The sequence below is a fragment of the Crocodylus porosus genome, unplaced genomic scaffold (assembly GCF_001723895.1).
Source record: "Crocodylus porosus isolate Cpor-Errol unplaced genomic scaffold, CroPor_comp1, whole genome shotgun sequence".
Taxonomy (NCBI): Eukaryota; Metazoa; Chordata; order Crocodylia; family Crocodylidae; genus Crocodylus; species Crocodylus porosus.
The window spans coordinates 4,113,844-4,125,901 of NW_017728917.1; the positions used below are offsets into that span (position 1 = coordinate 4,113,844).

The 12,058-nt window shown below is 41.2% G+C and overlaps 1 protein-coding gene across 1 annotated transcript in view; it reads right to left on the bottom strand.

The window, feature by feature from the left end:
- The window catches only part of LOC109311373 (inositol 1,4,5-trisphosphate receptor type 1-like), a 23,819-nt gene that overhangs the window by 8,181 nt on the left and 3,580 nt on the right, over positions 1-12,058 (bottom strand). The window contains exons 3-11 of the mRNA XM_019536989.1: positions 11,364-11,522; positions 9,402-9,500; positions 8,735-8,818; positions 8,506-8,652; positions 7,376-7,471; positions 5,890-5,934; positions 2,711-2,865; positions 649-748; positions 1-140 (exon numbers count right to left, since the gene is read on the bottom strand). The exon at positions 1-140 is cut by the window's left edge and continues 14 nt beyond it. Of these exons, the coding sequence (XP_019392534.1) occupies positions 1-140; positions 649-748; positions 2,711-2,865; positions 5,890-5,934; positions 7,376-7,471; positions 8,506-8,652; positions 8,735-8,818; positions 9,402-9,500; positions 11,364-11,522 (1,025 nt within the window). The remainder of the gene's footprint in view (positions 141-648; positions 749-2,710; positions 2,866-5,889; positions 5,935-7,375; positions 7,472-8,505; positions 8,653-8,734; positions 8,819-9,401; positions 9,501-11,363; positions 11,523-12,058) is intronic.

Consider the following 12,058-nt stretch of genomic DNA (forward strand, 5'->3'; position numbering starts at 1 on the left):
GTTCCCTTCTCCAGCTTGCCAGCAATGGAACCCAACACCTTGCTTGCATCATTTGCAAAGTCCAAATCGCGAACTTCTGCAGGAGAAACTGGTACTATAGCAAAAGCTTCTTTGTCCTCTTTTACTGGAGAGGTACCAATCTAAAACCCAAGGTAATTTTAGTATCGCACCAAAAAACAACGGGGCAAAACAGCGACAAACTAACTAGCTCAGTAATATTAAGACATGAGAGCATCTGCACTGTTACATAATAGCTAATATTAGAAACAGCAGAAAGATTTTTGACAAGACATGAACTTGAAGAACAAAACCCTTCCTTGTAGTTCCTAAATTGTTATGATTCAGGCGAGCAAAGATCAGATGAGACTGCACAAATACTGCCACAGATGGACAAAAGCTGCTGCTTGTGATTATTACACTGCAGTGAAAAAACAAAGGCTAACAATTTAATGGTCATTGCCTAATTTGTTACAAGACTCAGTGCAGTTAGTCTGCATTAATAATGCATTGTTTATTATTTGACAGAAGCACAAGTCCAAGGCCTTGGGGGGTTCCCCCCCCACTACAAAGTTGTTTTAAAAGAAAAAAAAAGAATAAGGAACAGAGAACATACTTTTCTTTTTCTTTTTTTTGAGTTACAGAACTTACTTTAAGCATCACAGGTTTTTCTTCTTCTTTATCAATGGGAATATTGGTGCTGTGCACCCAGGTGTTAGTACACAGATGTCGAAGCCTGACATAGGAGTTCCTTTAAAAAAAAAAAAAGTTCTCTTAAAACATCCAGATTTCCAGTAATCTTCAGCTTTTATAACTTCTCAGAAGTTAGTATAATTGATTTATGTAAGCGATTTGATTTGTTAGAAGCTATGCATAACAAGAATAAGGCTCTTCAGAGTACAAATAAAGCTTAAAATATTAGAAAGATCTTGTTTTTAAGTCAATTGGACTCAAAAGGCCACCTACGCATGTTTATATTACAGCAGTTCAAACTTTCCCCCCACTCTCTCCCAAAGTGATTGAGCAAAAGCTATCTAAGGATAAGGATGCTCTTTGAAAATTGCTTTAATACTGACAGAATCATCATCATCATCATCATCCTCCACAATTTATAAACCTTAGGAAGAAAGTTAAAAAAGTTAGTCAAGCCTGTTGTAAACTGGAGTTATTCCCATAATCATACAATGAAGTACTAGCTGGGAAGCACCACACATGTTCATATTAAGTACAACATTTATGCAAGTTATTTTACTACTAGAAAAACAGCAAGTACTAGAGGGTAACAATCAGGCCTTCAATCTTTCAAGAGCAAGTATCTAGGAGCAAAAAGTTCCTTAATACTCAATAGTCTCAGCCTAACCTACAGCTGATCTCCATAACCACAGCCTGGGGTGAACTAACCATCTGTGAACAGGCTAAGAACTATTACGGGCAAGATCCAGACATAACAGTACAATGTTGCATGTAGAAAGCCTGCATGGCCAGTGCAAGCTTCAGCAAGGTTGCTGTAGGCGTGTGTTTCAGGTTTACCTCCCAATGCACAGTGCAAGGAAGCAGCTATGGAGGAACTCTTAAAAGCACTATGCATCTGCATCTGTGCAAGTACTAGAAACCACACCGCCACATGCATAGAAAAGAATCCATTTGAGCATGCTGCCCATGTCGTTCCCCTTAGAGAAGTGGCTTTCTAGGAGTGAGGGCATCCCCAACCACTAAAATGTGGTACCTGCTGTCTCCAGCTGAGAACCTCAGTTCTTTGCCTCAGGGTCTGCAGCTGCTGCCCAGGCAAATTTCCTTGTGCATCTCTGAAGACAGCTTGACTGAGAAGGGCTGCAGCATGCCTCTCCAACAAGCCTAAAGCAGGCAGGAGCACCAGCTTGTGCTGCAGCCCTCCCCAGTCTGACCGCACAGTTTCCCAGAAACGGAGGCACCCAGAGCAGGTGGAACTGTCCTCTGTTTCTGGGAAGAGCATAGGGGATCGGACCAGAAAGGGCTGCAGCACAAGCTGGCTCTCCTGTTTGCTTTAGGAGAACCCTAAAGGAGGCAGAAGGATGTGCAAGTGCCACTGCCCTTCACAATCTAACCGTGCACAGGGCACTTTTTACCGGGCTATGGCACTACTGTACCATAGCCCCTCTTCAGGGGCACCCCAGTTGAGAACTGCTGAATTGGAGCCGATTAAACAGTTTTATTAACGCTGCCCATTTTGGAAAGCATTTCATGCCTCTGGTTCGTTTCTGTAAGTGAACAGGGCAAATAAAGTGCTTAGTTATAAAAATAACACTGTTCGAGAGCAGTATACCGGAGATTACGTAGACACCTCACTACAAGTAACCCGATGAGTGTGGACAAGATCTCTGGACAAAAGTTCTAGTCCCATTGACCTGATGTGCGATATTGGGCAAATCATACCTGTGCAATTCCCCCCACCCCCATCTACAAAATGGGGATAATATTTATAAAGCCTAGGCAAAACACTTTGTTATCAGCTGCTGAAAAGCACTATATAAAAATTGCTGGATATCAATATTACCCATAATTCACAAAGAGGAGACCTCAAATCAATTAGGAAAAAAAAAAAAACCCAAGTGGTAAGCAGTTCATTTATGTTAATAAATGTAGAAATAACTGCCAAGGCAGACACTCAGCACAAGCTGGATACTGCCTTAGGCCCACAGGAATTGAGAATGTTTTGGACAGAAAAGCCTCATACCTTGGAACAAGGCTATCTCCACCTCGCAAAGTGGTGGGGTCCAACTCAAAGATGGAGGAGATATCGTTTCCTTCAGGCACGGACACCAAAGAGTATGCCATCTTCTCCGGAGCATTATGCAAACCTTGTTGGGATCCATCCTGGTCGGGATCCAGCTGTGGAAGAAGCCCCATCAAACCAAGTCAAAAAAAGCCATCCTCAGCCCTGTCCGTCCAGCATGAAAAGCCACACGTTATAAACAAGCTTTTCATAGCTTGGGGACACAATTACAGGCCACTCCAGTACCAATACTAGAAAACGAGCTCCAAATCTGCTTTAGGACAAACAAACAAAAAGTATTCCTTAGCTTTTTTTTGGTGCTGATAACCCTTAAGCATTTCCAGATTTTAAGCATTCGTCTTTCTGCAGCGAGAGCCAGAAGAGACGTGCAAAAAAAAGGTATCAAGGAATTCACCCCACAGTTCACCAGAAAAACAGATGAGATTCATATTGATCAAGGTCTGCTAAGATCCCCATCCTAGGTACTGCACAAGGCACCAGAGATCTGCTTGACATTTGATCATGCTAACAGCAATTTGTAAGCAGCAAAGTTACCAGCTACAATTGCCACACACTTTCAGAGTCAGACTATCAGCGGCTATCAGTCTTCCAAGACCAGAAATAGCCGTCAGTCACTGATGAAAGCGGTGAAAAGTAATTAAGTTAACTGGCTAGTAGTTTTTGCTTCAGTTTGTGCTGCTTTCATATGTACCTATCAAGACAGTACAAAAGAGAGACATGGCTGGTATAGTGCAAGCAATGATTAGATTACTGGCTTCCTTTGCCTACAGAAGCAAGCGTTTATATTTCAGGGGGTAGTCACTAACATCAGATGAATGAACAAAAACTTGAATTATGAGCAAAGACAGAGAAGCTGAAGGGAAAAGAAATACAAAGAGAAGAACTACAGCTTTCAGATGGTTCCCGAGAGCCGTGGCAGCAATAACCAGTCCAGAAGGTCAAGTCAGTAGATCAGAGGCAAAAATATAGGTGCTCGAGGCCCACCAGTCCAACACTTTGATCTGAAGTCCGATTTTCAAAACTGTCATGTAACCAAGAATCCTATTACCCATAACAATAAGTGGTAGAGTCTTAGTATTTGTAAGGCCACTTAGCAAGGTACCATAAAGATTAAGTTAGGAGTCTAAACTTGAAGCATCAGTGTTTGAAAGTCTTGACATAAAGCAGTGGAAAAGGGAGGATTATATTAAAAGATACAGACGCTTAGTACATACACACATATTCATCAGGATTCTCTGTGGTTACTATAAATCGGGTAGTAGTAACAACTTGGTCACAGAACAGAGAGCTAATAAAGCTTTTGGTTTACTACCTAGGAATAAGACGCTAAATGCATGGAACAAAAGCGCAGTCAAGATCTGCCTTCAAAAGAATATGCAGCTAAAAACTCAAAATAATCTGTTTTGGCAACTTCCATCTACTGCTCACTTGAAATGAAGTCTTAAAAAGTTTTCAACCATTTCCTCTACCCCAAAATGAGGCAACTGCTATATCTTAAAAACACCAAATACCTCTGGCAGTCGAGGCCCTAAATTGCTCACTTCTAGAGCCGATAGCCAACTTGCAGACCAGGGAGCTGGAAATCAACAGGAAGTGGGATAACTCAGATAAGAGTATTACTATATCTGAGCAGAATTAAAGCTCGTTACAGAAGCAGGATTATAAAACTGATACAATGGGTGCCTTGTAATGTCCCAGGGTGCAACTGGGGACACATTATCCATGCTCTTTCAAATCAAACCCCTGCACTTATCATGGAGGAATAAGGAAACAACACCAGGACAAGAAACTCGCCGTCTTGAGACCGATTCAGGCTTGAATCGAGTCACTGTATCCAAATAAGGATAGGCAGCCCACACAATCTTGCTGTTAAAAGAGGTTTCAACTATAGTCACGTCAGAGACAAATTATGCGCTTGTGACATTTCTGTTTATAGTCTATTTTCGCCACCTGGTGGTCAAGCAGCATAGGCAAATAACAAACCTGCACACACCCACATACACAAAGTATGTAAAACAGAAATCACCAAATCCTGAGCTCATTTTTTTGAGGTAGAGACTTTAACAGAAGAACAAAGACGAGACAGATATTGATATGAAAGCCTTTTCACTGACTGATTTCCAAAAAAACCTCACTAGAAATCACGTAACAAGGATTATTGTTTTTGGGGGGCAGAAGTTAAGCAGCAGCTTAAAACTGCAACTTCCAGAAAGTTTGCATCTGCCACACAATAATACTGGAAAAACAAGTTACACCGAGAAACACACTCTCAAGTATCAAGTGGGAAGCACTGACTTTTTACTGCTTGCCACTGATCACTTGCATGTAGGCAAACTTAACATGCCAGATAAATGCTCCTTAGAAAGTAAGTTATAGCTTGCCTGACCTTCATGCATCAAGACAATTTTCCCTCCCACCCCTCTTCTCAAAAGGAGACGAGCCTTTTTTAACTCATTTCCAAACAAAGCAATCTTTCCTTATGCAAGATAATTATCAAAAAGTACAGGTTATTGCATAAGTCTCCAGCATAATCCAACTGCAAAAACTGTATATTCCATAAAAGGAAGTTGCTGTTATAGTTCTATGTGCCATCATCGTTAAAATGAGCTATACAGTAGCTGTACGGTAAGGCCTGCTTCTCTCCTCACGTCAGTGGAAAGCTCCTGACAGCATATCTACAACACTTATTGAAGAGGATAGCAACTTGCTTTTATTGATCATTCAAAACGATGGCATCTAAACTGTTCAAAGGTTGGGTGCACACCTTGGTCTTTAACTTCTCATCGTCATGGCTTTCCATGATAACTTGCATATATTTCGAAAAAAACAAGGGTTTAAGAAGCAGGTGAGAATGGTACACCCGCTAGAGGATTGGGAGCCATTTAAGAACCGGGGTTTGTGCATACAAACTTTGTTCTTCTACACCCTCTAAAGCCTATTATGACTTTTAAACTTTCACTGCCTCTTGCCAGGCAAGAAATGCCTTCAGCTTATTCTCAGTTTGACTGGTTAGCAGCAGCCAGGTCTCGGAGCATCGACACCCCTGCCAATTTGACACCGGGGCCTGGTGTCAAGCCCCCCTCAATCAGGGGCAAGATCATACTCTTGCCTATACTTACTGAGGATTGACACTCCTGGTCATCTTCCTCATAGTCAGGGTTTACCTGATGAAATAGAATCACAGGCAAGTCAAAAAACTCTAATATACCCAAAAGGGGGAAACAGTTCCTCAGTTTTAAGCTTATTCTGCAGTGGATGCAGCTTGTTCTACTATTACAGCCCTACCAGACATACACAACACACATACTATACAAATAACCATTAAAAATAACAATAAATGGAGCAAGCTCTCTAGCCAGGAGTACAAACCAGGCAACCAAAAAACCCCCCAGAAAAAACACAAACCCTCGTAGGAGACTCGGCTTGCTTGGGATAGCACTATGGGTGGTCAACGGGGGAAAAAATATTGTGCAAAAAGCACACGATTTAAATGCTGAAATCTCATACAAATTTTAGTGTCAAAGTACACATCCAGCAGCTATAGAAGTAACTGATAACAGGGCGGGGGGGTGGAAATCTTTCTGAATTTGAAAGAGTTCTTGGCCAGAAGCTCTTTATTGTAATTATCCACAAACTCTGCAGTTACCTCTACTTTACCCTCTCGTGCCGTAGATATCTGTTTTCACAGCTGATTAGCCAGCCCATGATTTGCTACGCATGCTCTGACTCGGATATGCTGTTGCTCATTCTTTAAAAGCTCCTAAAATTCTAATAAGTAGATTCCAAAATGCTCAGCAGAAGAGCATAAAAACAGGACAGCGAACCCTTTTCAAGTCAAGTCTTCAACACGATGGTCTAAGTTCATACTAAACCTACTCATACAGGTAGACCGTCTTTTTATCTATGAGTTTTCTTGTCTTTGCGTGCACAAGGAGCCAGTTTTAGTAAATATCTACCGATGTTTATAGTTAACCTCCCAAACAGAGTGCACCCAAAAAGATGACACCCCTCAGTTTGTCACAGGTTAGTTTGTTATTTAAAGGACCAGGGGAATGGTCACCCCTAATATATCATGGAAAGGTCAGCAACTATTTTGTGTGTTTAGTAAAAGTAGGCGTTTACATGACTGGTTTAACCTTTGACTTCTCTGCTCTCATCACTTCCATGCTCCATTTGGCAAATCAAGAGGGACTAGTAAGAATTAAATTTTATTTTCTTGAAATATTTCTCACCTGATGTTCACAGTACATGTCATTTCTCCACTAATGAACTTCTCGATTTTTACTCTTTGCATAAAAAAATCATTTGTCTATTCCTCGTCACAGAAAAGGTCACCACTGCTTGTAACCTGACAGCTGTCCACTGCATTTTCCATCTACATAATGCACTGTTTTTCATGCCACTTGCAAGAAAGCATTGTTTCATGGGTCCAGGACACTGGTACCACCTACTCTCACACGATTCAATTCCTGGCACTACTGCATCTTGAAATGCTTCTCTCCTCCATTCATAATTTTTCACAGTTTAGGTGTGCAACCAAAGATACTTGGGAAGATGAGACTTCAAGATGATGGAGCAGACTCTGTAAACTCTCATCATACTTACCTCTGCTGCTAAGTAGTGTCCTGTAGCCAGATGTTTGAACCGAAAAAGGCTATTCCAGTAACCTGCACCACCACGACATGGGTCATGTTGCACCACCTAGAAAGTGAAAGGTTAAATTTTAGAACATAAGTAGAACAAGAAACGACACAACAGCTTTTCCAATCTGAGATTGAAAGGCCTTGGTGACTCTCAACAGAGTCTCACACTTCAAATTCTTCCATACACAAGCTGTCTGCATTTGCTAGACAATGCACTGACCCCAATTTCAAACTTCAACTTTGTGGCTCCTGAGAACGAAGACAAGGGCTTATGGCACATATTGGCACAGCGATAACTCAGAAGTCTTAAAGTCAGTGTTTGGCTTGCTCAGGAAGACTAAACAACAGGGGGGGTTTATTATGCTTTCCCTACTGTTCATTTTGGATCTTTGGAAAGTCCCACTAGACTCAGTAGAAGCGTTTCAAACTTTTTACAAAACTGTACAGAAGAAGTTCTCGAATCCCATGCTTATTATCCTTCTCTTATGACAAGAAAGTAACCATAAAACTCTAGCTGACAGGTTCAAGAACTAGGTGAGGGTGATGGAACATCTTTTTAAAAAAAAGTTACGCTGCTACACTGCTGAAGAAACAAAAACACACACAAAATCCTGTTGAAATGCTCAATTTTTGAAGTTCTCTCTCTCCCCTTCCCCTTTCCAAGGGAAGCCAGTTACCAGAACCTAATAACCAACAGGAACGAACAAAAAGTTTGTCATCAGATAAGGCCATACATACTTAATATTCCATGCCCAAAACGGAAACCCTTGTCAGAAGTCAAGGCAACAGAAATTTGTCTATTTTAATACCAGAGGTTGTGATAAAATAAGAGAGTGTTCATTAAGGCTCGTCTCATTCTTTTGTTCCGAGTCGTCACGAACCTGCGTTTGAAAGCCCAGTGCTGCAGGGTTTGAAGTTCACGTTGAAAAAATTCTAGCCACGCTGGTAAACAAGGCAATTTCTAGACTCAGACTTCAAATTCTGGACAAGGAGTTTTGCATAAAACATTCCTATTAATTTAGGTTTAAAATAAAAGTACGTATTGCTACAAACAAAAGACCTCCTAATTCAGCCTCGGTTGCCCATCCTTACCTCAACTTCCCACAGTGCTTTTGAACTTGTTGCGGAAGTGGCCGACTGTCTCCCTGTGGTTCTCAGGAAGACATGCTGCTTCTTTCTGTGCTCATCACAAGTCAGAAACTTCTCTTGCTCTGCATGAAACAGCCTCACTACATCTCCCTATCGAAAGCAGGACAACCTGGTCAGCACAGGCAGAACGCACTATTGAAAAGCCAGAAGCAAGAGGAGTTTACAAACGTACCCCTTTTAGGATATCATCTTTGTTATCACTCCATTTCATGAAGAGGACTATTTTCCAGCTTGTAGTGCAATTCACAGAGTTGACCTAAAATGAAAACTGACAGCATTAAGTTACACTAAAGGCTGGATAAAGCATAGCAACAGAAGTGCTTTACTGTTCAGAATGCAGAGATTTCAAACAGATTATTAATCCCAGTTGACTACTATTTGGGAGAAAAAAAAAAAAAAAAACACCACATCACTCAAGAAAACCCAAGGCCTACACTCTTCCTTCCAGTAAGTCACAGTAAATTAGATCCCAACTCATCCCACAACAAGGTTATATTATGCATTGTGGGAAAGGAAGAACTGTACTATAATGTTTCAGTTACAGCCAGGTAGTTGGCTAAGTTCACTCGCTCTTTTCTGGATTTGCCAGCTGCCCAAACTAGTTAGTGTCATCCTCTACTAAACTATTCACCCACCATGAAGGAATGAAGCCGGACAATATTGTTACTTCACTAGAAGAGAAGGAAGGGACATTGTATAGCAATGCATACATACCCCCCAAGTAAGGTCATGAGAATATTGCTTCCATAACACTCAAAAAGCCAGAGGTCCCTTCCATCTCTATTTTCCAATTTCTGGGCCACCTTTGGGTTGGGTTTCCTCTGTATTTTAAAGCTTACCTCATTACACCCAGGATTATCAACCAGTTGATGGCTACTGGCATGAAGGGGCTGGCCAGCATTGACAGGATTCAGGACCACCTTGTCTCCAATGACAACCTAGAGACAGGTACACCATGATCAAAAAAACCCCACGCACACAAAACCCCCCAACCAGACAGAGAATTTGGGGTGAAAATCATGACAGTAGGGATTCTGTTGTCATTTAAAGAGCTTTCTGGCTAAAGCAAGCAGGGAAAAAATATCCCCCACCTCAAACAAACAAACAAGCCAGCCCCAAAGCGAAAAAACTCCACATCCTGAGGGTTTCAAAAGGAAGTGGATATTTAAGATGTTCAGAGTCATTAAGGCACAAGATTATCCACACAACCAGGATGAGTGGCTTAAAGGAAAGCTACAATTCCCCAACTAAGCAGTGGTCTTCCATACTTTTATACTGTTGTTACAGTGGCTGACATCTAACAACTAATTTCTACTGAAAAAACAAAAAGGATCTGGGGGTTACGGTGGATCACAAGTTAATATTCCATTATTGGTTTCATCTTATTAGAAAAAGCAGCTAATACCATACAGAGAGGAAAGTTGGAATGCCATTTGTAAGCCAGCTCCATTCAACAATGCCCAGACTTCATGCTGGCGTCCAGTTTTGGGCACCACATTTCAAGAAATGAAGTCCAGAGGACAAAAACCAATTGGATGTCTACAGCAAAACACAAGAAGGAAGTCCAGAAGACTGTTGGGACCATTTAGTCTAAAGAGGAAGCCAACAGGGAGTTTATGATGTTATAGACAGGATAAGGGATAGACCACAGGAGGCTGAACAAGAAGAAATGGACTTAAGTCACAATGAGAGATTGAGGCTACATATTAAGAACATGGGACTAGGAAAAGTAATGAAGCACTGGATCAGATTGCTCATAGAAGCTGCAGACTCCATCATGAAGTTTTTAAAAGTTTAGACAAACAATTTGCCTGGGATAGTTTAGATCAAGAAGTTTTGGGCCCGAGGAGGAGGCTGGACTCCGCGACTAAAACCAAAGATCATTCAAAAAAAAAATCCACCAGAAGGACTTTATAACTTCTGACCTCTAACATCTCCCTCATTAACAAGGTCAGGTCCCCCCCCCCCAAAAAAAAAAAAAAAAAAAAAAAACCAACCAAGCAGGGACCCGAGATAAAAAGTAAGCACCCATTATTATGAAGGTTGGAGGCCCTATATGCAAAACATGTATCCAAAACTTTCAAGTCTTACTTCAAACCAAAAGGAGTCCACATCAAATTACTTACATGAGGAAGCCTGACTTTCCCCAAGTACAGAGAAAGAGGAAAGATTAATGGGACATTAATGGACTGTAATCCAACTCAAACCATATTAATCTTCAAAATATTCTTGTAATGAAAGTAAAGCTGTGCTCAGGTTAAAATAAACTACACAGTGTTGAGTTCATTCTCTTGCCCCCCCAGTTGGAATGAGAGCTCTGAAAGCAAAAGCCCCAACTCAAAATTAGTAAATAAATAATCAAGCACTTGTCCATGCCTCTCACACAGAACGCAGCCATTTGGTCTTAGTTATTACCCTATTCCTCATATAGACATTTATGATACAATTCGACTCATAGCGACATGGCTGTGAACCAGCACACCGATTACATTTCTCCAAGCTTCCCAAGTGATTTAATGGTTTCGCATCATGTGGAAGTTGGTAGGGATTTAGAAGGCTGCTATATTGGATCTCTTATCCCTTCCAATCTTTAACCGGTCCTTGTTTCCAAAACACGAGTTGCCATAGCAATGCCCTCCCCCTCATTTCACCACAGGGGAAAAAAAAAGCTGTTGCCGCAACATTACACACTCAGAAAAATCTATGTTTCTAACTATTTGCATGTTAGGGAAGCTACAGATACAAGCAGTTTGTGTTTTACGCAAAATAAGCCCTTCTCTTCCATCTTGTTCTGCACGTACACTGTCTCCTATGGAGCGCAGCTTGTAGAAGGGCTGTATGTAGAACCAGGAGCCTTCGTTTCCGGCTTCATCCAGAGTCACTCTCATCGCGTTCTTCTCTAGCAGAGCTGGCAGCCTCTTATTTACCGTTAAGTATTTGTTACTTTTTAAATGCAACAGCTAGAACAGAAAAATAAATAAATTCAGAATTTTTTTTTTTCTTTTTTTTTTAAGGAAACAAAAGGTGTCACCCTTCAAACCCAACCCTGCTTACAGACTTCACAGTAGATAGTCTAATCCCAGTCATCATCAAGAATGAGAATTAATAGGATTTTTTTTTTTTTTGAGACATTTTGCATCAGGCTTTGGACCGTTTCATGTAACAGAACAATTTCCCGTAATGTAAATTACTCTTAGATCGCCTTGCTGGCAACGACAGGCCTTTGGCAGCCCGACGTCACAGATTACGAGATGCTGGTGACAAAGCCATTCTCCGCAAGAGGGGCACGTGAGGTTGCTCTCAAGAACCCACATTCATTTTGAGATGGGAGACTAGGAAGTTAACTGTGGGTAGTTTTTCCTTCATGAAGTGCCATTCTTACCCTGCAGCTCATCAAAACTGGCAAGAGGTCACCGTAAGACGTGTTTCTCAACCTTTTAAGTAGCAAGTACCCCCTAGCTTTTGAAAATTTGAATAAGTGTACCCCAACACTCAA